The sequence below is a fragment of the Rhamphochromis sp. 'chilingali' genome (assembly GCF_963969265.1).
Source record: "Rhamphochromis sp. 'chilingali' genome assembly, chromosome: 1".
Taxonomy (NCBI): Eukaryota; Metazoa; Chordata; class Actinopteri; order Cichliformes; family Cichlidae; genus Rhamphochromis; species Rhamphochromis sp. 'chilingali'.
The window spans coordinates 49,076,043-49,103,545 of NC_137929.1; the positions used below are offsets into that span (position 1 = coordinate 49,076,043).

General features: G+C 39.0%; 2 protein-coding genes across 2 annotated transcripts; both read right to left on the reverse strand.

The window, feature by feature from the left end:
• Positions 1-2,137: 2,137 nt before the first annotated feature.
• On the reverse strand, positions 2,138-12,219 carry LOC308400819 (Fc receptor-like protein 5). Its single transcript, XM_080888799.1, has 18 exons — positions 12,040-12,219; positions 11,649-11,794; positions 10,796-10,913; positions 10,430-10,465; positions 9,984-10,247; positions 9,120-9,389; positions 8,738-9,016; positions 7,162-7,431; positions 6,779-7,057; positions 5,437-5,547; positions 5,295-5,310; positions 5,126-5,199; positions 4,986-5,036; positions 4,847-4,903; positions 3,501-3,560; positions 3,270-3,335; positions 3,007-3,066; positions 2,138-2,847 (listed from the first exon to the last, which is right to left on the reverse strand). The coding sequence occupies exons 3-18, from the start codon at positions 10,830-10,832 to the stop codon at positions 2,762-2,764; spliced, it is 2,016 nt and encodes a 671-aa protein (XP_080744925.1). The 5' UTR covers positions 10,833-10,913; positions 11,649-11,794; positions 12,040-12,219; the 3' UTR covers positions 2,138-2,761.
• Positions 12,220-19,909: 7,690 nt separating this feature from the next.
• LOC308401154 (uncharacterized protein) lies at positions 19,910-27,235 on the reverse strand. Its single transcript, XM_080889259.1, has 3 exons — positions 26,844-27,235; positions 23,572-23,835; positions 19,910-21,656 (listed from the first exon to the last, which is right to left on the reverse strand). The coding sequence occupies exons 1-3, from the start codon at positions 26,875-26,877 to the stop codon at positions 20,653-20,655; spliced, it is 1,302 nt and encodes a 433-aa protein (XP_080745385.1). The 5' UTR covers positions 26,878-27,235; the 3' UTR covers positions 19,910-20,652.
• Between the last annotated feature and the right edge of the window lie 268 nt (positions 27,236-27,503).

The window sequence follows — 27,503 nt, forward strand, 5'->3', positions numbered from 1 at the left end:
GCTGTGACACGTCTGAAAACTTCTGCGACTTTGTGTGAAGAGAAAGAAGAAGAAGCACACGAGACGCCGAGAACTGTGAAGAAAACAAAGACTTTAAAACTTCTTCTTCTCTCCACTTCCTTCTTTTTATCACACCTTAACAAGCTCTGACTACAGCATGCTTTGACATGTTTGTATTTTCCTGGTGCTTCAGAAACAAATTAAGGAGATTTCTTTTTATAAAACTAAGTAATAAGAATCATTTTATCATACAGATGTGAGCTGAGTAGTGAAAGAGACAAAATGAGCAGATTACATGTCATTTTGTTTCCTTTGTCTGCTCCTCGTCTGCTTGTTGTGTTTGCTGGGAGCTTTGCCACCAATAATAGTTATTCTCACAGATGCTCCGTCATGGAAATACACCATTCTGATGGGTTCAAACTGCTGTAGAAAAGCAGTTTGAATTGCACAAAATCCTTAAATTGCTTCAAATATAAAATAAATGCATTTTCATCTAGCTTAGCCTCATAGCTTCAACTATCAGTTGACAAATAGCAGTGTCATACTCACCATAAGCAGATGTTCACATCAGTTAATCCATGCACTCTCTCACACAACAATGAAATCTGTAACTAAAAAATTGACTTTTTTTTATCTTAATTGATAAAACTGAGCTTTACTAATATAGATTATTCCATTAAACCCCTGTAAAATCTTCTGGTTTCATCATAAATTGATTTACAGGAAACGGACAACTCAAACAGTAACAGAAGTGAGTGTGAGGTGAGAGGAAGTCGTCCTTTTTTCTGAACTTGCCACTGTTGCCTTACATGTCGCTGTAAGTGGGTTTAGAGGCGTGAAACGACAGACATTTCCTGTTTCATTGCCCAAAGCAATGAGAAGTAAGCAGCAGTGTGGTATATATAAAAAGATTCCCCACTCGCCCCTGTGGGCGGTCAATCCTTCAAGCTCAGGTCCTCTACCAGAGGCCTGGGAGCTTGAGGGTCCTGCGCAGTATCTTAGCTGTTCCCAGGACTGCGCTCTTCTGGACAGAGATCTCCGATGTTGTTCCCGGGATCTGCTGGGAGTCACTGCACCTAGTGCTCCAATTACCACTGGGATCACCGTCACCTTCACCCTCCACATCCTCTCGAGCTCTTCTCTGAGCCCTTTGCACTTCTCCAGCTTCTCGTGTTCCTCCTTCCTGATGTTGCTGTCACTGGGAATCGCTACATTGATCACTACGGAAGTCCCACAGGATCTGAGCTCAGTCATTCTCCATCACCCTTGGAGGAGTCTCCCATTTTGAACTCTGGACTTCCAGGCACTTCCAGACACAGATACTCCTGTATATTATGCCGGCCACTTGGTTATGGCGTTCCATGTATGCCCTGCCTGCTAGCATCTTTCACCCTGCTGTTATGTGTCAGGGGCATCTTTACACAGCCTGTACCTGGGGTCTTGCCTGGTGTGATAGACCCCAGCCTCTATGGATCTTGTGCTCAGAGCTTGTTCCTGTGCTGCCATGATTAGTTGACAGCATTGTTGAACGCTCCTGATCCAGGCTCATGTCAGTACAATGCAAACGCCAACAAAAAAGCTGCTGGTTACACAGCTTGACAAGGTCCTGCCACCATTAACAGGACATGGGAACACATGTGAATTTGAGATGCCACAGTTTCCAACGGGATCCAAGGTGAGTTAAATTAAAAGGAGAGAGATCTCTTTCATGTTTTCATTGTCGTCTGTTTTTGACTTCACTAGGCAAGTCTTAAGACTTAAGATGAAACTGCACCCATTAAGTCACAAAAACTCTGACATGAAATATTAGATTTAAAATACTAACAGAAATTTTCAACACTGTATTCTGTGTTGAAAACTATCGCCCCTCCTCCTGTCCCTCAACAAAGTTTGTCCATTTGTGTGGTATAAAGGGTGTCATACATGTTCAAAGTTTTCCTGCCTCTGTACAAAGTTCCCACAGGTCAGTGTTATATAAACACTTGAAGGACTCCTCTCAGCATTTATGTTTATGTAATTTATCAACAAACACAACACACAAGACTGAAGCATATACTGTATAACATTTATATAATAAAGGCTACATGGTTTAAACGAAACACAAAATGAGATAACAGAATAAAAAATTTGACGGCAGTTTACCAAATATGAAATAAACAAATATAAAATGTTATTAATGTACAAACCCATTTAAAAAAACAAGAGGAACAAAGATGCTTATTTGCAAAGGAAAGATCTGTAAATATAGATATAAAAACAATACATGTGTTGGGGGCGTGGTTTACGATGCTGCTGCAGGTGCGATGTACACACCTGCGCGGCGTCTGCAATCACGCCTCGCTGGCTTAAAAGTTCAGAGTTTTGGTTAACGATGTTGTTGTGGTTGTTGTGTTGAGCTGCAGTGTGTGTGTCCAGCAACCGTCAAAGAATTAATACAAGTGATCAAAATGCACTGGGTCTACTGTGTATGTTTACAACATGCAGTTCAATAAATGCTTGTGTGGAAGTGGAAAGATCCTGATCCTAACACCACACTATCACTTGCTGCTGCTGCCTATTTTTCAATGAAAGAAAATTTTTCATAAAAAAGTTGAAATCTGCTGTTAAATTCAAATGAATTAAATTTTGCTTTTGCTACATTTAGTTGGTTTTGCAGACACATGATCATGAAGAATCAATGCAGAATTATTCAGTGTTTAAAGGTGATTTGGGACTCAGTTTATCGAGTTAATCATTACAACAACAAATCACAGTATGTAAGCTATTTTATTTCTGTATTACTAAGAACTGGTTTTGATTTGACTTCAGAATAAACTGCTTCATCAGCTGCTGCAGGGGCTGATTTTCCTGCAAATAAAGAGATTTTTTGATGAGATGACTGCCAGTAACATCTTAATTCAAAGGCTCTACTATTTATACACTTTTTCTTGGTGTGTATAAAAGTATAAAAGTATAAAGCAGACAGCAAAATGAAAAATTTGCAATTTTTTAGATTACTTTACTTACCTTTATGTATCTTGACTTTAGCTCTGTTGTGGGAGACCTCTGCATACAACAGGCTGTAATCTAAAGAGGACAGACGATGATCAGAAAAGGTTGACTGTCTTTAATTTCCTTTATATTTATATCATTCTGTCATTCAACACCTAAACTACATGACATGACTGAAGGATGTTCTCTACACTGACTAACATTTCTCAGCATTAGATATTATCTTGTTTGAGTTCATCATTATAGCGATAATGAGTCTGTTATTTCTGTGTAATTACCAAGAGCTGGTTGTGACTTGACTTCAGAACAAATGACTTCTTCAGCTGCTGCAGAGGCTGATTTTTCTGCAAATAAACACATTATTAGTCAAAGATGATTGTCAGTAACATCTTAATTCTAAGTCCACACAGCCAGCAGGATGACAATACCTCAAATCAGCCTTTTAGACTGAGGGGTAAAAAGTGTAAACAGACAGCAAAAAGAAATGTGTGCTTTACTACTTTACTTGCCCTTGTTTCTCTTGGCTTTAGCTCTCTTGTGGGAGACCTCTGCATACAACGGGCTCTCATCTAAAGGAGGACAGACAGACGATAAACTAACTTTGGAGTAACTTTGATTTTCTTTATACTGAAATCATTTTGTCATTGAAAACCTAACTCATCACATGAACTGACTGAGGGATTTTCTCATCTATTGAAAAAGATTTTTTTTGACAGCCCGTTGTTGTCATTATTTAAAAAAGCTTCTTTCACATTGTGCCTACATCAAAAACAGCCAGTGAGCATTCAGAAGGGTCGCCTCAGTGATAGATGACCCCTGATATTAGAATCACATGAAATACGAGAAGAATGATGCTGGCTAATCTCAGTTAAAATACAGATCTTTGACATGATTGGACTAAACTGAATGTATTGTCTCTGTTGAGAACAGGATTAAAATGAATCCTGTGATTATAGGTTAAGGTTTATAACCTCCAGCACCCATAAGAACATAAAAACCTTTATGGAAAAAAGTAGTTACATTAAATTACACTCTGGAAAAAGGAAAGTGGAATCTCTGAAAAGAAAAAACATATCAGCAAAGGTTTTAAATACTGAAGGAATTGGACTGATTATTAATTGTTCTTTGGTTTATTGTTTTATTGTAAAAGATTCATTATTCAAATTAAATTAAGGGAACATTCGACTATCACAGTATGAAACATTTTCATTCAAACTTCAGGGATACCTGGCTCCATTTCAGCAGCTTTGATGCAACTCAGAATGACAAGAGGTGTACTGAAGAGGAAACAACAACAAAAAACCCAACAAGAGAATATCTTCGAGGTGGTGTTCACAGGTCATTGCTCTCTCTTTATCCCCCTGACTGACTTTTCTTGTTGCTGTTGTTCAGTCGAGCTGCACATTGCTGTGCTGTGAGTACAAGTCCTAGTAAAGGTCATGAGGCCTCGTGCTGTGTTCGCAGAGTCTATTTCTAACAGTTTGATCAAAAGCATGCACATGAGAATGGGCCGTCCTGGTCTGCCTGTGCAGCCTGATGGTAACGTCTCACAATACCAGCGGTTTGCACCAAAGCAGCTGAAATGGACTCACAATGTTTTATGCTTCCTAACTACACTGATTGAAGTCCCTGAATTTTAACTTTTTAAATGGGTTCCACCTTTTTCCACTTTCTCCTCTATTTATTAGTTTATTTGTTGAACAGAGCACATTACAGCAATCAGCTGGTTTCTTGCTTTTTCTTCTTGGAGCGATAACATGAATGAAAGTCTAGTTTTTCCTTCATTTGGATACTACGGTCCAATAAAAGCATGTAAACTAGTGTATTTTGTATTGGTAGCAGAATAAATACTCACCTTTCTGAGTGATGTTTTTAAACTCAATCAAAGAATATGTGACATCCCCAGATTCAACTAAAATAGAGTTCAAACATTTACACATAAATGAGAATAATCAAAGAGTCTGCATACTTATAAACCGCTGTTTATACTTTACCATTTTTTGTGTCATCGTGGTCTTTGACTGATTCATAGAGACAAGCATCACCTACGAAACAATTAAAACTCATATACATGGATCTGATCACCTTACAAACAGAAATGTCTAAAGCAGAACTCGTCACGGTTAACGCTGACCTTGGTGAGGAGAAGCATGTTGGCTGTCTCGAGCTTCATCCTGGTTGATCGTTTGGTTTATGGTTTGATTTGTGCTGGAACATAAAATGTAGTAAAACAGTGGATTTAATAAGAAACACGGGATGAAATTCTGGTTTGATAAATAATGAGAGAGAAAATGTAAACAAACCTGGCAAAGCATGAATCTGAAAAACAAAACAGAAAAACACAATCAGATGTTTTTATTGCAAACTGTTCTGGTGCTGTACCGTTACATGCAGCGTTCAGGGTTAGATTATGCTCAGTGTAATATCAGAGAGAAATGGTTTCACCCTTTGACTGTTTGAAGCAACAACACAGCAGAAGAAGAATCAGTAAAAGTCCACAGACGAGTCCAACGATCAACAGAGCAGGAAATGAAGAGTTTCCAGTCCTGGGCACTGCTGAATAAATAAGAAGATTTAATTACATGTATGTAAACAGATTTAAATGTACAACAGGCTTCACATGAAACACACACAAGAGCTGGCACTATCTCCAATACCAGAACTCCTGATCACATCTCCGCCACTCTCATGTTATTTTACATGATTTTGTAATATGTACAAAAAAGCACAAGCGAAAGAAAATTTTCTCTGTGTAACTTGGAACCAACAGGATCTCCAGGACAGATGTCAGCTGGTGCAGTGTAATATACAATTACTTCAACTATACAGAGGCAAATCGAGGCAGTGCTGAAAGCTAATGGGGGTCCACCCAGTACCAGCAAGGTGTACCTAATAAAATGTGTAGTACCCTTCTTAATCTCTGAGGTGTGTCCCATTGTCACAGATGTATAAAATCAAGCACGTAGCCTTCTACGGAGCTTCTCTAAACTAAAGCAGCGTTTTGTCTCAGTGTTTTTACACTTTCAGTAAAGACGGCACTGAAAACGCTAAAATTAAAAAGTGTCAGTGTTCACAAGAACGATGGTGATGCAGCCACTGTGATATCTGTAGTAGTGTTGCAGCTGATAAGGAGCAGATATTCTGAATATTACATAAACATCATACTGAATACTGTCAAACTGGCAACAGCCCTCAATATTCACAGTAAAGCACTTTTTTCATCATCATCACTTTACGGGGTATTCGTTGGGGTCCCCAGCTCAATGGCGGGGCAGGCGGCTTGGACACTTGTGTTCATGATTACGATAACTTGGGAACTCATCATCTACTAATAATCTCAGATAAGTTCAAATCTCAGTGACCTCGAGGTCAAAGTTAGAGGTCAGGTTTTCTAAAAAGGAAGGAAATCACTTATGTTCAAGCTTACTTGCATGTACCAGGAAGCTGAGGGGCAGCACGACCATGGTGACTGAGATCAAGTATGTGTGTGTTTTATTTATGTTATCAGCTGGAAGAAAATTTCCAAGAGACTTTTAAATAGGGATGATGTAGTTTTGTCATTATTTGTTTTGTACATTTAAAGTGTTTTTCATAAACACACGTATATGATGTTTGTTTATTTCATCATCTTACTGGGGTGATGGTAATAAAGCTCAACATTAGCTTTGTACCAGCTAAATATTCACAAAGTGTCGGACAAACTACGAGGCTACAATCAGGTTGATGTCATCCTGTGCTGATCCTTGTTATGTTTGTAAAATGTAGCTCAACAACAAACATGACTTACTTGATGCTGACAAGTTGAAGGCTTCACTCCACTCTGTTGAAGAATATGAGTCATCTCTGCGTCGACTCTTACACGTGTAGTCTCCACTGCTGGACTCAGAAACATTGAATATCCAGTAATTATTGTGAGTCCACTGTGTGGTCTGGTTGGCTCCTCTCCATCTATACTCCCACTCAGTGGTTTCACCTCCTTCCTGCACCTCACATGTCAGACTGATCGTCTCACCGCTGAATATCTGAGGCCAGCTGGGTCGTCCTTTAACAACAACCTTATTGGAAACTGTTTATTAACAGTTAAGATACAAACAGAAACATCAGCTCAGCAGAGAAAACTTAACACTGTGTGTCTGAATGTGAATTTCAAACTAAAATGACTGAACTCACAGGTTATCTCAATGGTGACATCATCACTTTTATCAGTGTAGTAAACTGGGTTTCCTCTTCTTCCTCTGCAGTGGTAGATTCCTCCTTGAGATACTCTGATTACTCCGTTTTGTTGATCATCTGCTCTGATTTGAACTTCAGTGTTTGGGTCACGTCTGAACCACTCATATTTCCAGCCAGCAGAGCTCCCCACAGAGCAGTTCAGTGTCACACTGCCCCCTACTGGTACGATAGTTGATCCTGGAGTCAGTGTGGCCCTGGGTTTACCTGCTGTTAGGGGAAAAGAGGAAGAAAAGAAGAAAAATGGATAAAAGACCATTTCATTTTTGTGTGAGAAAAGTTTTTTTTTTTAATTTAATAACAACATCATTTGAAAAAAAAACCTCTTTATTTCATCAATTGTATGAGTTTGAACAGGCATCACAAATTAATCGTTAAAACATCCCAGCAGTGTTAATACTGGTCTCATCCACTTTCTCCTCTCACACAGCTCTGTAATGCATTTCCATTTATAAACTACTGCTTTCCTTTTTCTGCATCAAGCCTTCCTGCTTGATTCATCAGAAGATTCTCACTAATGTAAGACTCAGATGTCAGACCACACAGAAGCAGATCATCATAGCTGCACAGACAAATCTCTACTGCAGCAGTTTAATTATGAGACTTCTAACTTTCCATTTCTTTAATTCATACCTTCAAACTTTAATATCTTGCTTTTATTTGGTATTAGTTAATCTTCTTTCAACACCATCAGAAGAAATCAAACATTTCACACATCACTGCATTAATAAAACAAACTCATCCATCATTCCTGAGATAAAATGTATAAAAACATGTAATCCATGAAGAAAATCCCTTCAAACAGTTCGGTCCCCTGTGGAGGAAAAAATGTCTGTCGCAGTCTTAAAATGTTGTTTCCACATTAGAGATGTGTTCACATTCACAGCATACAGCAGAAACTATGTTCACATCACTGGGCTCTCTACACCACTTCAGCTGCACAGACGTCACAGAGTCACCATCTCTGTTTCTAGGCTGCTACAATAAACCAGCTCAACAATGAAAACATTAGATTTCTGCTTGTAGCTCCATCAGTCACCATGACAACATCTCCATCTGAAATATTACAACAAACCTTTTCTCCACCTACTCATCTCTGTTTAACTTCCTACAAGCCTCACTGCTCTTTCTTACACACACAAACTTTACAATAAAATGACCTCAGCTTCTGTTTAGAGTAATTATCAGGAATCAGACCAAATGTCTGTTTGTCCATAATAAACTGGCTCAGGACCTATTAGTGCTTGAAAAGGATCAGTCTCAGTATGATGACTGGGGTTGGTGAGAGTGGTAGTGATGACATGGTAATATGTCTGTGAAGGTTCTCAGTCATCCAGGTCATCGTAGTCACCTTTGACTATGACATGGTAATAACAATATTTGGATGTTTTTCTTTAGTCCCATACGTCCAATGGATTTAAAACTGTCTATAATAAGGCTACAATCAGGTTGATGTCATCCTGTGCTGATCCTTGTTATGTTTGTAAAATGAAGCTCAACAACAAACATCACTTACTTGATGCTGACAAGTTGAAGGCTTCACTCCACTCTGTTGAAGAATATGAGTCATCTCTGCGTCGACTCTTACACGTGTAGTCTCCACTGCTGGACTCAGAAACTCTGAATATCCAGTAATTATTGTGAGTCCACTGTGTGGTCTGCTTGGCTCCTCTCCATCTATACTCCCACTCAGTGGTTTCACCTCCTTCCTGCACCTCACATGTCAGACTGATCGTCTCACCGCTGAATATCTGAGGCCAGCTGGGTCGTCCTTTAACAACAACCTTATTGGAAACTGTTTATTAACAGTTAAGATACAAACAGAAACATCAGCTCAGCAGAGAAAACTTAACACTGTGTGTCTGAATGTGAATTTCAAACTAAATGACTGAACTCACAGGTTATCTTAATGGTGACATCACCACTTTTATCAGTGTAGTAAACTGGGTTTCCTCTTCTTCCTCTGCAGTGGTAGATTCCTCCTTGAGATACTCTGATTGCTCCGTTTTGTTGATCATCTGTTCTGATTTGAACGTCAGTGTTTTGGTCACGTCTGAACCACTCATATTTCCAGCCAGCAGAGCTCCCCACAGAGCAGGCCAGAGTCACACTGCCCCCTACTGGTATGATAGTTGATCCTGGAGTCAGTGTGGCCCTGGGCTTACCTGCTGTTAGGGGAAAAGGGGGAAATGTATTATTCATTATGAACTCATAAAAAACAGAAAAGGGAAATTTAAAGATTTGGTTTAATGTGGTGAAACTTTCCACCCACATTACTCTTTATCATATTTTTCTATTTATTTTCTTCTCGTGTCTTTCTCAACATGTGGATATTGTTTCTGTAACTCTGGTTTAAATCTCTAAATAATCACAGTATAAATGTTTGTCTGACCTGAAAGAGTCACACTGATGTAAACTAACACAGGTCACTGCTGAAGGACACACAATGATGGTTTCACAGCTCTGTGTGGTTTTTGGTTTAAATAACAGAAACATCAGTCACCTTAAACTTTATTAAACTTTTCATGTTTCTTCTTTTTCTTTGTTTTAAAGTTTAATTTATCCATAGTTGATGTTTTTTAAAGCATTAAAACACATCTATGTAATGATTACAGAGTCTGTGAGTATTTTATCACTGTGTGTACTGTGAGTGATGTAACAGGTAAAATCAGTTTCCTGTTTAGTTTAAGTTTAAGCTTCAATGCAAAAGAAACAAGTTTCCATGACAACATTATTTAGTGCACATGTCACTGACAACTTACCCGTCACAGTTACAGAGACGATGTTACTGTTCTTTGTATTCTGTGATGTCGTCCTGTGAGCAGAGCAGCTGTATTTACCACTCTGAGCTGTAGATTCAACTTTTAATCTGAGGCCTTTGTTTGTGTTGGAGTTTAAAATTTCTTGACCATCCTTCATGACTTTGTATTCCCAGTCAGTGTGTTTTCCTTCCTTCATGTCACATTTGAAGCTAACAGTTTCTCCTATGAACATGGTCGAGCTGGGTTCAACAGTTAGCACAGCATCTAGAATCCAACACAAACACAACATCATTGATCTGAAACACTTTTATGTACTTTACAAATCAAAATCTGTTCATAAACTTATAAATATATTGAGAAATAAAAACAGAAGTGGAAAGTGTTTAAGATTGATGCATTAAGATTAATATTTACTAAATAAATAAAAGTGCAAACTGTTCAGTCACCTTGAGCGTGTCCGCTGCAGAGGAGCGTACAGAGAACTGCAATAAAGGAAGAAACTTCACACATCATCAAACTGAAGACTCACTCAAACATGGCATCAGTCAAACACACCTGGTGTTACCAGAGGCTGCTGTGATTGGTTTAAATTATATATTTTATGTAAAATGCATCAAATTATCACTGATGAAGAAACAAACCATTCTTAGATAAACTAAACCAGCGTCAGTGCACTGAAATCTAATCCAGTCTGCAAACAACCATGTTGAGAACAAAACATGAACTGAAATGCTGCAAATGACTGAAACTCTGTCATTTTACTAAAACATGTTCATCAGTCAATGAATCAAAGGAAGAAGTGATGCACTGACAGAATAGGCCCAGCTCACAGAGGAAAGTGGGTCCCATCCTCACATCCAGCTGTGACACGTCTGAAAACTTCTACGACTTTGTGTGAAGAGAAAGAAGAAGAAGCACACGAGACGAGAACTGTGAAGAAAACAAAGACTTTAAAACTTCTTCTTTCTCTGCTTCCTTCCTTTTATCACACCTTAACAAGCTCTGACTACAGCATGCTTTGACATGTTTGGTGCTGCAGAAACAAATTAGTGAGATTTTTATGAAACTAAGTAATAATTTACTTAGTTGTAGTTGTATCATACACATGTGAGCTGAATAATAAATAGACAACTTGAACAGATTATAAGTCCAAGTGAAGCTTTAAATGTGAAGTACTTTTGTTTTACATCCAGAAACACAACAAGAACACAGCTGTCTGCACCTTCACCTGCAGGTCTCATACGCACACTGATCACATATATGCACATGTTAAACAGTCTTTGTCATAAATCACATTCAGACACAGTATTAAATAAATCTAATTCTCAAAACTGTTCCACTCCTGAAACTAATAAAATGTGTTTGTGTTCATTCATTTGAACCCTGACACGGAGAACAGGCAGAGGCAAGTTTGTGGACACTTTTTATTTTTTAATTTTCTTTTAGTTTCTTTTTACTCTTTAAATTACTAAATTACTAAAATGCAGTCATAAAGTTATAAGTAAGTTTACCCTGGATGGTGAAAGTGGCCTCTATCAACTGTTTTTCTTTGTTAGGTGTAGTTAAGAGTTTTGATGTATTAAACATCAAGACCCTCAAAACATTTGAAATCTTGGAATAACTGCATAGGAAGTTTTAAAATTAAAGTCTTGGAGCTCGACTGACTTCTTACAGAAACAGCGATGGACATTTTGTTTCCTTTGTCTGCTCCTCGTCTGCTTGTTGTGTTTGCTGGGAGCTTTGACACCAATAATAGTTACTCTCACAGATGCTCCAGCACACAAACACGTCATTCTGATGGGTTCAAACTGCTGTAGAAAAGTGATTAAAACCATTAGCAAGCACAAGAAAAGACATTTAGTATTTTCCTCCTGCCATAGAAATATTAATCAGCTGCTGATAATTTTCAAGGAGCCACGAATCACTGATTATATTCTAAAGGCTGCTGCACAAAGTCACTACATTGCTTCAAAATACAACAAACACGTTTCCATGAAGCTTTGTAAACAGTTACAAACAGATTGATAGATGATCAGCCCAGAGACGTAATACTTACTCAGAGCAAATGGTCACAGCAGGCGAAAGCACTTCTTCCCACGACAGTGAAATCTTTCACTAAAAATACTTTATTTATCATTTTAACTGACAAACTTCACTAATGTAAAGTCATCACTGCAGAGTCTTTGAACATGAAGTTCAGTTCTGGTCAAATGTTCACTCAAATTCAGGAAGTGAGATGAAGTCCGCCTCCCTCCCTTCTCTTGTCTGTTTCCTTAAAAGTAGCTGTAACTGTTGTATTCAAAGAGATGAAAGCTGTTAACTTTGTCACTCAGTAACCACACAGTGAGCTACTTCCTGAGGCTCATGGGAAATGTTTTTGAGATCGAACAAACTTTGACCGACTTTAAAATGGCAGGTCGTTCAGACTGCAGCAGATAATCGTTCAGTTACAAGCACAGACTGAAACTCACTGAGATGAAACTGAAGAGACACTTTAACTCAAATCCAAAATCCATTTCCTATTTCTTGTAACTGTTGTATAGCTATGACAGGGAGAAACAGCTGAGGTATGCCAGGATTGGTATACAGTTGTAGCAGTAATTCTCTTCATGCTTTCCTTGCAGATGGTGGTTGGGTCATGGGTTCACCCATATGGAAAAGATATATATAAATCTTATAAAGTTTTTATCTGTCTTGTATGAAACTTGTATGAAAAGCATACAAGAGTGAAAACACATATAAGATCCCTTGAAAAATTATATAATGAAACTTGTATGTTTTGTATACTTACTAAAAAAATATATGAAAGTAATTAGAAAGTGGCCACTTTCATGAGTAAATCATATATGTTTTTACTATTTCTTTTCCATATGGGCATAATGGAGGGTCACATTTCATGTTGATAGAATTTGTTTTTATGCTGAGTTTGGTGTTTTTGTTTGATTGTACTGCAGTTTGCTCACTAACAGGAGACTCCCAGTGCCTTAGCAGTGACTTGTTGGCTTTCTGTACTGTTTTATTATTTGCCCCTTTTTAATGGTGACTCATTGTGAGCATGTTGCTGCAGGTATTCTGATGGTATGTGTGCACGTGTGTGAAATTCAACAGAACGCTCTGCTGTGCTGCTTTCATGTATAAGAGATTACGCCTCAGAAAAAATACAATACGTTTGAATAAATCTTTATTTGAACATTGTGAACACAACAAACACTAATAAACAACAAAACAAAACAATGAACCAACAGAATAGGAGTACAGATAACTTTAACTGTCATGAAATATAAGATCAGGTTTTCCCTGAGACAGTTCTAATTATGAGGTGATAAATGCCCGTTTTCAGGAAACATGTTCAACAAACTCAATGGCAAATCTGAGTTTTCAAGTCCCAAACAGCTGATCAGACGAAGTTCAACTGAGTGTACTCTGAGTTAAGTGTAGGGCTGTTCGATATAATGATATACATCGGATGATATGAAAACGTCTATGGTTTCATATCACGCTATCGCTTGTTTTGTAAAATAAACTGTTTATGATCAGTTTTTTTCATCATTTTGAAGCCACTGTTTTTACGCGTTGGTGTTAGCAACAATGACGGTAAACCCAGCGTGTGGCTCCGCCATCCGCTTGTTTATTTCCCACATAAACCTTTCACAATAAAACTGAAGATCCTGTTGAGATTTTTCAAAATGAACTGAAATGATGAGAAACAGAAAGATCAGTCAGAACAAATCCAGGACCTTATTTCTAAACGAGGCATGTAGCCTCGTTATGAAAAGTCTGACACAGACCAGAAAACTGTACCATGCAAATTATGCAGGAAACCGGTTCCCACCTCAGACTCAAACATGGAAAACCTTGTCAACTACCAATGCAAGAATCATGTGAAAGAGTATGGAGAGAGTTTACAAATGAGAAGCAAAAAGAGCCAGGTGCTCAAAACAGGGTTCAGACACCTATCTCAGGGTCAAATTCAAGCACTTTTTAAACACTTTCAAGGTCCTTTTTCAAGCTTTTCCAACCCCCCCACCGCCACTGCCCAAAAAAACCAAGAATGTGTGTTTCAATTCGCATCACCTCAATAAGACCATGTGAAAATTAAAACAAATCATCCTAGGTGATCTTAAACACCTTTGTTCCCCTTTTGTTAAGACATAGAAAAACGCACCACACAAAAATACTGCGAAAGGAAACGGTCGCCTTATATACATAGTGTATAAACTCAAAATGCACATTTGACTTAAAAATGAAGATGTGAAAACGTGAACAAATCAACTTGTTAGGGATATTCTTCTCCTGTTGAAAAAAAAACCCAAAAAAGAAATAAATAAGTCTTCTCATCAGATATTGATGCTTCTTTCCTGTGTGACAGAAAATAGGAGACAGATGTTTGTTTGTTTGTTTTCTAAGTTAATTGCCAATAAAACTGTTTTATTGCTGAAGTCCTAAATGATCACTTTTAAAGTGTTTGTGCCAATAACATCATGTACAGTCAGACAGGCATGGACAACAGCACTGACTGAGAGGCTTTGAACAGATCACATAGTTCAATTCAACATATAAGACTTTAAGAATGCACAAGCATCTACTTAAAATCTATTGAATTTATCATCTGTGATGTTATTATGTACAATTCCAATGTATTTTGTTCATCTCCCTTAAATAAACAGGCAGCCTAAAGTATGAAATATTCATATACAAATACACATATAAATGTGTGAACTGTCTCTGTGACTGATTGTGCCCCACAGGCCTCAGTGTGAGCTTGAAGACATTTATAATGTTTAAGTAGTTTAATGTGTCGGTGCTGACGATAAACACATTTTGAATGAAAGCCGGGGAACTTTGGTAGCACAGAAACAAGTGGCTATTCTTTGTGACCATATGGATCCGTCCCTCATATTACCATTATTTCACCCAAAGGCACCAAGTTAATACTCAAAAAAGCTGCAGCAATACACACAAATATAAACAGTACTTGGTGACAACTTTGCTTTTAGCCTCTAACCCTCTGGGGTCCAGGGTTTAATTGACCGTTTCTGACTACTTTTGATTTGGCCTCTATATTTCACCTTTAAAAACTGTTTATCTTGCCAATCTGTTATTTACTCATTTTGACATATTGTATCAGCACAATTTATCTAAATTCAGACAAAATTGAAAACATGAGTAGAAAGTGATATTTTTGACTGTAAAAACCACAAGCACGTTTAACGAATGATTTTCATAACTTGAAATGCAAATAGAAATTGTACATTTTTAAAAAATATGCACAAGTTTTGCAAACAAAGTTTTATGGTTTACCTAAAAGTGCAGCCAAGGCTCAGATGTTTTTTATATAACCATTTCAAACTATTTACAGAACAAAACGGTGCTCTGCATCAAATAAGAAGGCACACAAATTATTTATGCAACTCCAAAAAATAGTTTGTGTCCACTCTAACACAGATGAGAACAGCACAGGGATAAACCTGCAGGTCTGACAGCAGGTGTGTCACTCGGCGTTGGCACTGCAATCTGCCTTTGGTGGCTTTAAGGCAGCAACTGTAGGGTTGCCAACCGTCCCTTAAAAAATGGAATCGTCCTGTATTTAGAAACAAAAGTACACGTCCCGTGTACTTTTTTAGGGTACATGGGACTAAAAGTGTGTCCCTTATTAGCTCAATAAGTCCCGTATTGAGCTAATAAGGGACACACTTTGTCCCGTAATAAAGTGAGAATCAAAAGTAGTCTATAAATGTTTATGGAATTAACGCTTTGTTTGAAAACATAATTCCCAGCCCCTCTCCTGCTTTGTGACCAATGAGCTGACAGCACACTTATGACAATTCGAGTATGACAATTCAGACCGCTTATCTCATTGGTCGAGGAAAGGTCGCTTGCGGAGAAAATACCGGAAGACAACAGATGACCACAACAAGAAGCATGGCCAACAGGGAAACAAACGCCGACACTGCGGTGCAAGTCTCGGACGACAGTACACCTAAAGCTGGGCAGACACTGTGCGATTTTTTCAGTCACGTTATTCAGCTCCTGCTCAAACTGCACGATTGACTCGCAGGGGTTAGAAGTTGGTAGGTCACGATGCAGGTCTCACACTATACCGCCCGATGCTCTGATGCGACCTGAGTGCTCACACTGTGCCTCCATAAAATGAAGGTTATAACAGAAAATCTGTCGCTCTCTCTCTCTGTCTCTCACTCACACAGACACACCACCACCATCAACTTTGCTAAATTGCTAATGAAAAACATTGATCAGGCAGCTGTGATTGACCAGCAGTGTAAATTCAACTATTTTCACGGTTGTTGTGGTCGTGATTAGGGATGGGTATCGTTTAGGTTTTATCCGATACCGGTGCCAAACCGGTACTTTTGAAACGGTGCCGGTGCTTAAACGGTGCTCAAACCGGTGCTTAAAGAATGGAGAACACAAAATTGGTCCAAAAACCTCTCATGTTCAGCTGTTTTTTTGTAAAAAGATAACAATGTTAGCCTTTTCTGCAGCTATGTGGCATATATGGTATCACTCTCGGCTGGAAGCAGTGCTTAAACAATGGAAAAAAAAACAATCTTTGTCCAAAAACCTCTCATGTTTAACTGTTTTCCACTTTTTCTTTGGTCATTTTAGCCTTTTTGGCCAGGGTGAAGGGAGTATCTGCCATCAAACAAGAAGACAGCCGCATGTAGCTATGATGATGTTTGCTAGTTCACCTTACATGCATTAATGTAATAACGTGGTTAGCCTACTCAACGTAAATTACACACGAACAACATTAAGCTACTCACGCAGAGAAGAACGGCTGCTGCTGCCATCATCATCCGTCATCATTTCTGCTACACTGGCAGGGCTAGGGGCCAGGACTCCCCTCTTCGGGTTTTTGGGGGATGCTGCTAACTCTGGGTCCGATAACTGGCAACCCACCCGCAGTAGATGTGCCCGGTGTGAGGTCTCGCAGCAAGCTATCAAATACGGCGCATTTCTCGGCTTTTAAAAAAAAAAACTATGCATCGCCAGGTGTTTCATCGGATTTGAGGTGTTACCTCCTTTGACAGTATCACAGTATCAGCTTAAAGCACTTGTTGCAGGCTGCTGAGTTTGCATATTTTGCTATGAAGTACAGCCAGACTTTAACCGCTTCGCCTTGGGCATTTTTAATCTGTAGCTCTGCTCTAAAAGAACGTATGTACCTGGACCCGCCTACTATCCTCGGAAACATAAAATGATTGGCTAGAATCTAAAGTGTGTCACAGCTCAGGAAAAAAAAGCACCGAAATAAAGCACCGAAATGTGCGCTGCTTTTCGGTCTGGTTACTACCGTTTATGTCAGAACCAGTGCCATCATGGCACCGGATACCGGTACCCATCCCTAGTCGTGATAATTTTGTGATGCCACATCGAAAAGGCTCGGATGAGCTTTCCAAAGTTCTACAAGTTGTGCCTCCATCGCTTGTGTCCAGATCACACGCCGCACAGCCGTGCTGCTCAGTCTTTTTCACCGACGTTTACGTGTTTGCAGTGTGAGCAGTGTGAGCGGCTGCGGTGACACCCTCACGAGCGATTGATGATCGGGAGCTGGTCGTGAGGTGTTAATCGCTTCTCGTTACCCCACATATACTACACGATGAAGAAGGCCAAAATCGGGCTGATCACCAAATCGGTCGCATGACTCAAAAATCGGCTCAAAATGGGCCAAAAATCGCACAGTGTGAGCCCAGCATTAGAGCAGCAATGTTTGTTGCTCAGAGAAAGAAAAAAAAGGCTGCAAAAGGAGGAATGGGAAAAGGAAAACACCTGGCTGGAAAAGTGCACGATAACACCTTTAAAGCACACTGCACTGTGTGCCGGCGCACTTTTCCCATAGGCATGCTTCTAATGGTGCTTCTAATCTTCTAATCTAGTGGTGGGCACATGAAGAACATGAGGGGCGTGAAAGCTCGGGGAACCCTTAACCAATTTTTTGTCCACCAGGCCACGGCAGAAGCAGATATGGTATGTAAACACTGGTTTGTTTTTTAAAACCCTCTGGTTAAGGTTAATATGGGCATGTGCAGTGAATATCAGCGCTATGTGGCCAGAAGTGTGATAATATAATTTATTTTGTGTAATAAACAACTGCAAGGATAGATGATTACAACAAATAGATGACTAATACATAAAAGTAGATGAATAATGATGATGAGTTAAGATGAGTAATCATGGGAACAAGTGGGTTTACAAACAGGAGCAGCTGATTAGCATTAGAAAAGCTGAAATAAAACCTCAACTGAAGCCAATTGTACTAAATGCACTATATGTGCACTGTTACAAGAATATTTTTGTTCTATTGCTTTCTATTAATTTATATAATCTTAAGTTAAGCAGGACAGAGTTCTTTTAAAGAAAGATTTACTTATATTCTCAAAAGTTAAGCATGACAGGCTTCTGTTTAAGAAAGAGACCTGTTTTACTGTGTTAATGTTGTCATTGTGAGCTAAAAATAAATGGCTAAATGATCATTTGTTTCCCATATGGTCATATCACAAAGAATATGCATCTACTTTAATCAAATTAAAGTCAAATGGTTAAAAAATAATTTCACACACAAAAAAAGAGCTACCGCACTAGGAAGGGTGAAGACAACTGGGTTGCCCGGCCCTGGCCACGAGGTGTCCCTTATTTATTTTTCAGGGAGTTGGCAACCCTAAGCAACTGTGATGTTCACTAGTAGAACTGACAAAAACAACAAAACAACGACTATACTACACACTAACTACCAGTTATGGGAATAACGGCGTTAATTTTTTCAGTAACGAGTAATCTAACTAATTACTATTCCTATCGTTACAACGCCGTTACAGTTACTAACAAGAAAATGCGGCCTGTTACTATTTTTCAACAAACAGACGGTTGAAGCTGTGTTCAGCTTACCGCATCTTATATCAGTTGCACGGAAGTAGCTGTAAGTAATCTGGACAGTACAGCTGTAATCACGATCACTGTCTAGCACAACACCTGGAGCTAAGGGTGCAAAACAATCGCATGAGTGCTGCTGTTTGACTGAGGAAGAATAAAGTGGTTGTGGTAAGCCAATCACATGACCACTTAAAGACAAAGCAACAAGGTGATAAATACCAGTTTTTAAATTGTGTTGATAGGCCACGTAAAACCAGAGTCATGATAAACAATATATACACGGTGTTTCGTCACGTTAGCGCTAGCAAGCACTCTCTGCTTATGAGCAAAAAAACCAAACAAACAAAAGAACTGGGGACGTTTTAGGAGTGACGACGAGAGAGAGAGAGAGTTTTGAGATGTGAGAGATTTATGATGTTTAGCGTGTTTGGAGTGTGTAGTTAATGTGTTGTCTTGTGTGCCAGAACAATGAGGCGACTGCTGTCTCCAGGTAGAAACAGGAGTGATACACCTGCTGCTGTCAGACCTGCAGGTATCAGGCTGTGATGTTCTCCTTTATAGTGGACAGAAATTATTGTTTTGGAGTTGCACAAATAATTTGTGTGGCATTGAATGAAGAACAGCTGATTGTTCTGTAAATAGTTTGAAATGGTTATTTAAAAAAAATCAAGGTAAAAGGTAAATGGCTGCAAATAACTTTGTTTGCAAAACTTGTGCAAAATTGACAATTTATATTTGCAAGTTATGAAATATGATTCAATAAACATGTTTGTGGTTGTTACAGTAAAAAAAATATAACTTTCTACTAGGATTTTATGTTTTTTGTCTGATTTTAGATCAATTGTGTTAATACAGTATGTCAAAATGAAAACATAACTGTAAATTCAGACATGCGAGGTTGTGCTGAAAAGGATGATACCAAACAAGGCAAAGTAAATAGTTTTTAAAGGTAAAATGTAGAGGAAACATCAAAAGTAGTTAAAAATAGTTTAAAAAAAAATTTTGCTTCTACATTTTGTGATTCATTTTATTTTATTTTTTTTATCTGATACGAAAACTATTCAGTCAGATAGTTATTTGTGGTGAATGAAATATAGTTACTTTCAAGCACTTTTAAGCACCACATCTGAAATTCAAGCAGTTTTCAAACCTTGAAAAGACAACATTAAAATTCAAGCATTCTCAAGAATTTCAAGCACCCGTACGAACCCTGACAAAATAAACCTTAGACTCAAACGTTAGAACAGGCCTTTACCTTTTCTTTTTTTTTTTTTCTTTAAAGCCACCTACTATCTGTCACATTGTAAAATCATAAAGTTGTCCAAAAAAAAAGAACAGGCTTTTCTCAGCAGCACACTATGTAGCAAATATTAAAAAAAGGAAAATAGAGGCCGTTACAAATTATATCTGAATTTATATAGTTTAATTCATCTGTCAAAACACTCAGCATAAGGTACACAATGCCCAGCTGAAAACACACGAGTTGCCCAAGATTCACATAATTTATAGTAAATGTAAATTTTTTGTGATATATATCGTTGTCGGGACGATAAATGTCTTATATGGGTATCTGAGATTTTGGTCACATCGCACAGCCCTAGTTAAGTGTGTGGTTGAGTAAAGAAAGGAGCCAACATGATATCGGAGCCTTCATTTTAATCCAATGAACAGAAGAACACAGTGCTGACAATTTTGAAAAAAAAAAAAAAAAAAAAAAAAAAAAAAAAAAAAATAGGGGGTAAGTCACAGCCGTCCCACATTTTCTAAGCATGAAACTTTAACCAGTATGAATTCTCATCATGTGCTTCTTTAAGTTTGCGCTCTGATTGAACTTTTTTCCACAGCTGTTACAGCAATATGGTTTCTCACCTGTGTGGATTACTAAGTGACGGTCCAGTGCCGTTTTATCTGCAAATGGTTTCTCACAGTTTAAACAAACATACGGCTTCTCACCTGTGTGACATCTTATATGACGCTCCAGTGCTGCTTTCAAAAGAAAACTTTTCCCACAGGTGCTACAAGAATACCTCTTCTCCCCTGTGTGACGTCTTATGTGAGTTTTCAATCCTGTTTTCTGATTGAATCGTTTCCCACAGATGCTACAAGAATATGGTTTCTCACCTGTGTGAAGTCTCATATGTGTAGGCATGTAGGCTTTAGAGTGCATTTTTTTTCCACAGATGCTACAAGAATACATCTTCTGACCTAGATAACTTGTTAAATGATGATCCAATGCAGATTTCTGATCAAATCTTTTCCCACACGTGCTACAAGAATACATTTTCTCACTTGCGTGAATTTCTAAATGTGCAGCGAGGCAGGATATAAACTCGAAAGTTTTGCCACAAGTTTCACATTTTAGGGACATTTTCCTTTCAGTTTTACGTTGGCTCTCTTTGCCTCCTCTTTTACTGTGACGTCTCTTTCTGTAACGTCTCCTTTTCTTCAGCTCTTCATTTCTAGTTGATCCTGAGTCCACATGCTGGCTTTCTTCATGATCTCGGCTCTCTGGTTCAGGAGAGCTGTGAGAAAGGAGCTGCTCACTGTTTGGTTCTGGCTCACTGTGGGAACTTTCCTCATAAGATTGAGTCACCATGAAGGTATCAGCCTCCTGCTTCAGTCCAAGTTGCTCTTCCTCCTGACTGCTGCAATGTTCCTCCTGTTCCTCCTTAATCTGTGGAGGCTCTGGGTCCTCCTCGTCCAGGCTGGAGTTTCTCTCTTGGGTACAGACTTGCTGGTCTGCAAGAACCTCCTCCTCACAGACATCCTCCTGTAGGAAGTCTGAGAGGAAAAACAAACTTTTGAGGAAATATATTATAAGATAATGCAGGAAGGTATACATACACACAACAGTGATAAAGAAAACAAAAAACAAAGGCACAAGTAAGATTGACACTGTCAAAGAGAGTACAAAAACAATGCTCGGTTTTCCATCTAGCTTCACCTTCCAGACCTCCTGCCTCCATCATCCCTGGATCACCCAGGATGGACTCACTGCTCTCGCTCATGCCATCAGGATATTCACCCGGACCTCTCTGACCACAGTTTTAAATGTTCAACTTTTTTTTTTTTTTAACTGCTGTCCAACATTAATTTGTAAATGATTTACTAGCAATCTTGTCAAAACAAAGTTCTTTACTTGGAGCACAGTTCTACAAGAAAGGCAGTGGGGAGAGGGGACACTTGGGCAGTACATTTATCACGGCATATAATGTCCGTATCAGAGCATCCATCCATCCATTCGCTTCCGCTTATCCTTTTCAGGGTCGCGGGGGGTGCTGGAGCCTATCCCAGCTGTCATAGGGCGAAAGGCGGGGTACACCCTGGACAGGTCGCCAGTCTGTCGCAGGGCCAACACACAGGGACAGACAACCATTCACACTCACATTCACTCGCACATTCACACCTAGTGACAATTTGGATTAATCAATTAACCTATCCCCACAAGCTGCATGTCTTTGGACGGTGGGAGGAAGCCGGAGTACCCGGAGAGAACCCACGCAAACATGGGGATATAATGTCCGTATCAGAGCACTGGCTATGAATTTCAGACGGATCAGGCCTTAACTTAGCAAAAAAGTTATCAATTGTTCTTTTCATCTTTTCTCATTACCCACAGCTACATCCACTTCTGTTAGGCCTAGGCTACTCACTAGGGCTGTGTATCGTCACTGATTTCTATAATCCATTTCTTTCATTTCTGATCATGTGAGACTTCGTCAGAGGTGTGAGCATCACAGCAGATGCCTTTGAGTCAAAGTAACTGAGAATAAAACACAGAAAAACATGAAGATTTTCCTGACCTGGCTTTTTATAGGCGATAACCGCCTGAAAAATATTCTGCAGTAGATCAAAAACTGAAGAAAACCATTAATCAACATACAGTGGGGCAAAAAAGTATTTAGTCAGCCACCGATTGTGCAAGTTCCCCCACCTAAAATGATGACAGAGGTCAGTAATTTGCACCAGAGGTACACTTCAACTGTGAGAGACAGAATGTGAAAAAAAAAAAAAAAAATCCATGAATCCACATGGTAGGATTTGTAAAGAATTTATTCGTAAATCAGGGTGGAAAATAAGTATTGATATCATGATAATGTTTATTAAATGTGAAATGTAGTTTTGATCTTTTGCTACTGGTTCAGTCAGAAACCTGCAGCAAACAAACAAACAAACAAACACACAAACAAAGACAAATACGTAAACACGGAGACGCAGAATGTCGGCGTGCCCATGTATGTCATGTCGGATGAGAAAGCCGACATCTCACTGATTCTGATGTGTACGTGGGTCTGCGCTCTGTGTTTAAGTCTTTGTGCAGAATCAGGGCACCTGCTTTCATTCACTGATTCAGCTGTTTGGTTTAACCAGCTTTAACCTGAGATTGTGCCGTTTTTGGCTAAAAACATTTATACTCGATTCAGGATTTAGTTAATCGATATGCTTTTATTCACTTTCAAACACAGACGTGAAGGGCTACAGGAATATCTGGACCACGGCCAATGGGAGAGGTCCCACGGTTTAGACCACGATATGGGCATAAGGTGTGTCTGTTGTTGACCACACGGAGACTTTCACAGTTGCTGAGACTTTTTTTCTTTTGTACTGAACAGCTGGTTGCACTGGTGCGACCGAATTTTTTTAAGTCACACCACTGAGAAATTTGGTCGCACTCTAGAGCCCTGGTTTTACATACCTATTCTGTGTAACTTTATCACAGGTTTGCAGATGGTCTCCAGCAGTGTGAGTCGCTCTTCATCAGTCCAGACGATAATGCCTTCAGCCTCCTGCTTCAGTCCAAGCTGCTCTCCCTCCTGAATGCTGCAGAGCTCCTCCTGTTCCTCTTTAATCTGTGGAGGCTCTGGGTCCTCCTGGTCCAGACTGGAGTTCATCTCCTGGTTACAGACCTGCAGCTCATCCAGACCCTCCTCTTCCTCACAGTCATGATGATGTGGGAGGTCTTGAGGTACAAAGAAACAAAAGACCAATAACCAATAATGTAATGATACAAAAACACATAAAGACACATGTTTAATATCAAAACCTGAATAAAAGGTGATCATTTACACATGGGACACAGCCTATAGCAATGCACATCATGTTTTAAACAAGCTATAGTTCAGCCTCTTCTTAAAAACACAATCTGGACCCAACTGTTCTGACCGATTACAGGCGAATTTAGAAGCTTCCCTTTCTTTCAAAAGTTCTGGAGAAAGTAGTCCATTTACAGCTGCAGGCCCACCTTGATCTTAAAGTGATCTCTGGAAAGTTTCAAACAGGTTTTAAATAACTGCACAATAACTGCTTTTAAGGGTTTTAAATACATTCTTTTAACTCTGGACTCGGGCAGCCCTGCTGCCCTCTTGTTGTTGGACCTGACAGAAGCTTTTAACACAGTTGAGCATGATATCGTGTTATCCTGGAATCATATGCTGGCTAAAAGGGTCTGCTCTTCAGTGGTTTTGGCCCTACTTATCTGGAAGCACTTTTTATGTCAACATGGACCCTTACAGCTCCAAAATAGCCCCTCTTAATTATAATGTACCTCATAGTGATGGGTCGTTCGCGAACGAAATGGCTCTTAGAGCCGGCTCTTTGAAGTGAACGACGCGAGCCGGCTCCTTATCGCGAGCCGTCACGTGTTTTTTTTCCCCCCTCTTTTCTTTCTCTCAGCCTCTCTCTCGCACTTTTTTCCGCTTCACTCTGCACGCGAGTCTTGTGCTTTATGCTGGGCAGAGGGGGAGGGGCGGTAGTTACACTAAGTAGCACAGGAACAGATCCAGAGGGAGAGAGAGCCAGGGACAACAACGTCACATTAGAAAGGTATAGTAATCATCCACAACTATTTTCAGTTGCAGATGATAAAGGATTCAGAAAGTTTATTCATGCAGGTCCATATGACAGAGAATATGCATGTTCTTTTTGTTGTCATATTATAATTTATATTTAATTGTGTTGTGGTTTGCAGTGTTTTGTGTTGTTTCACTTTAAATTTGTAAAAGGAAAAAGCGGAAAATTTAAATAGTTAAAAGTTGAAATGTGAACAGTTGATTTTTGTATTATATGATTTATTTATTACAATTTTTGTGGAGTGAATAAATAAAAGTATATTTACGGTGGTCCCTAGAGACAAAGCGCGTAAAAACTCCAAAACACGTAAAAACTCAGAAGCACATAAAAACTCAAAACACGTACAAAAGACAACAGAAGTGCTCCAGGATGCTGGGGGCCAGTGTGGAGCTTTTGTTATCTTGTGGCTACACAAGCCAGCAAGTACCAACGACCGGATTTGGTGTGTGGTAGTAACAGGTAAATGAACTTTTTTTTTAAAAATTATTTGAATATATATGAGTGCCTGTGTATAAATACACAAACAATACACACATGCTTTCAATTGTGTAATTTAAGTGATCTAGTAGCTCTGCTTTGGAAGTTCAGTTCATGTTAGAAATGTGTTTTATATTTATATATAAACATATATAAATAAAACCACTTTTTTTTACGTTAGTAATTCCTTTTGTGCACAATTTTATATTATTGTTAATAATAAATTAATTAAAGCAACAAAACAACCTGAAGAGCCAGTTCGGAGCCGAAAGAGCCGGCTCTTTTTAGTGAGCCGAACCTCAAAGCTCTATTTTTGGTCCTGCCTTGTTTGCACTGTATATGTTGCCACTGGGGTCTATTTTCTTCCTCCCTGGGACGTCTGCAAGTTGTTCAAAATGCTGCACCAAGGCTTCTGACCAAATCCACTAAGTATTCACATGTGGCAGTGTTGCTAATACAGCAGCACTGGCTCCCAATTCAATTAAGAATCAATTTTAAGATTCTGGTTCTGACTTTTAGAGCTCTTCGTGGACAAGCACCAGCTTACATTATTGAACTTCTACAGCCTTTTGTCCCTAGCACAGGGGTGGGCAACTCCAGGCCTCGAGGGCCGGCATCCCTGCAGGTTTTAGATGTGTCCTTGAACCAGCACAGCTGATTTAAATGGCTAAATTAGCTCCTCAACATGTTCTGAAGTTCCCCAGAGGCCTGGTAACGAACTAATCATGCGATTCAGGTGTGTTGACCCAAGGTGAGATCTGAAACCTGCAGGACACTGGCCCTCAGGGCCTGGAATTGCCCACCCCTGTCCTAGCAGGGGCCATATGTTTAGGGCCTGCTTGTTATACAACATGCAAGGCTAAGAACTAAGGGAGACAGAGGTTTTGCCAGTGTGGCCACAGACTGTGGAACTCTCTCCCTCTGAGCTTAAGATCTGTGGAGTCAGTAGTCTCTTTTTTAAAAACTAAAAACACATTTTAGAATTGCTATTGGTTAATTTTGTCTGTTTTGTTTTATGCCTTGTTATTTAAGACAAAAGCACTTTGATCTTTTGTCTACTTGAAAGGTGCTATATACACAAAATTCTTTGAAAGTCATTTTTTCAAATGACTTGAAGATTTATCTGCCTATCTATCTGCAGAGGAGCTCGAGAAACTTCCAGTATAACTTAAATCTCACGTGTGGGAGCATTTATAATATACTTACATAAAGCTACTTGACACAACTGTTATGATTTGGCGCTGTATAAATAAAACTGGATGAAGGCAACACAGCATGTTAAGAATGTCTGAGCCTATCACCTTTAATAACAGATGCCATTAAAACAGTTTTCCATTCAAAATAGAGATTTTTCTTTTCCTCTGAATTCATCACCAAAGTAACAGCGTCCTGCTCTCAGCTAACATCGGCTTAGAGACATCGTGGAACAACATGTCCATAAGATAAGATAAGATAACCTTTATTAGTCCCACACGTGGGAAATTTGTTTTGTCACAGCAGGAAGTGGACAGTGCAAAAGTTATGACGCAAAAATTAGAATACAATAAGAGTCTAATTACTAATACGTTAGTTATAAAAAAATTACGAGAAAAAAGATAAGAAAGAAAGAAACTCAGAATGAGCAGAGCTGCTGTAACATACCTGTGATGTGTGAGTTTCTGTCGGGTTGTGCCATCAGATCCACACTTGCGTTGCTGTGTCTTCTGTGTCCAGGGTTCTAAATGTGAGCCGACTAACCCGAAACCAGGAAGATTTTTGTGAAGAGCTCTTGTGGCGCTTGTTGATGACGTCGTCCCGATTCCCCAAACGGAAGCTGCGTTCATGTCCCAGTGTAAAACTAGGACTTGTGACTTTCCTCCGTATACCTGCTTTTATCCAAATAAAATGGATCGTGTTTTTAAACAAACTTGTTGAACTTGAAGAGTTTTCTTCTTCTTCAGCCATGTTCTCTTAATAATGCACACACTTGGTGGTTGATTACTTTTCCCGTTTCTTTTATTGTTAGTAACACAGGAGGGAAAACCATACATTACTTCAGCAGTTCGCGCTTTGGAACAAAAGGAACAGGAAGTGATCTATAATCACCAAAATAAAATCCTTTTCAAAATAAAATGACAATCAGAAAACTTCTTTCACAACATAAAATAAATTAATATATTTAGGCAAGGCAAGGCAAGTTTATTTGTATAGCACAATTCAACAACAAGGTGATTCAAAGTGCTTTACAGAGACATTAGAAACAAAAAACAAATAAAAAGCATGATTTAAAATTGATTAAAACAAGCAAACAAACAAACTAAC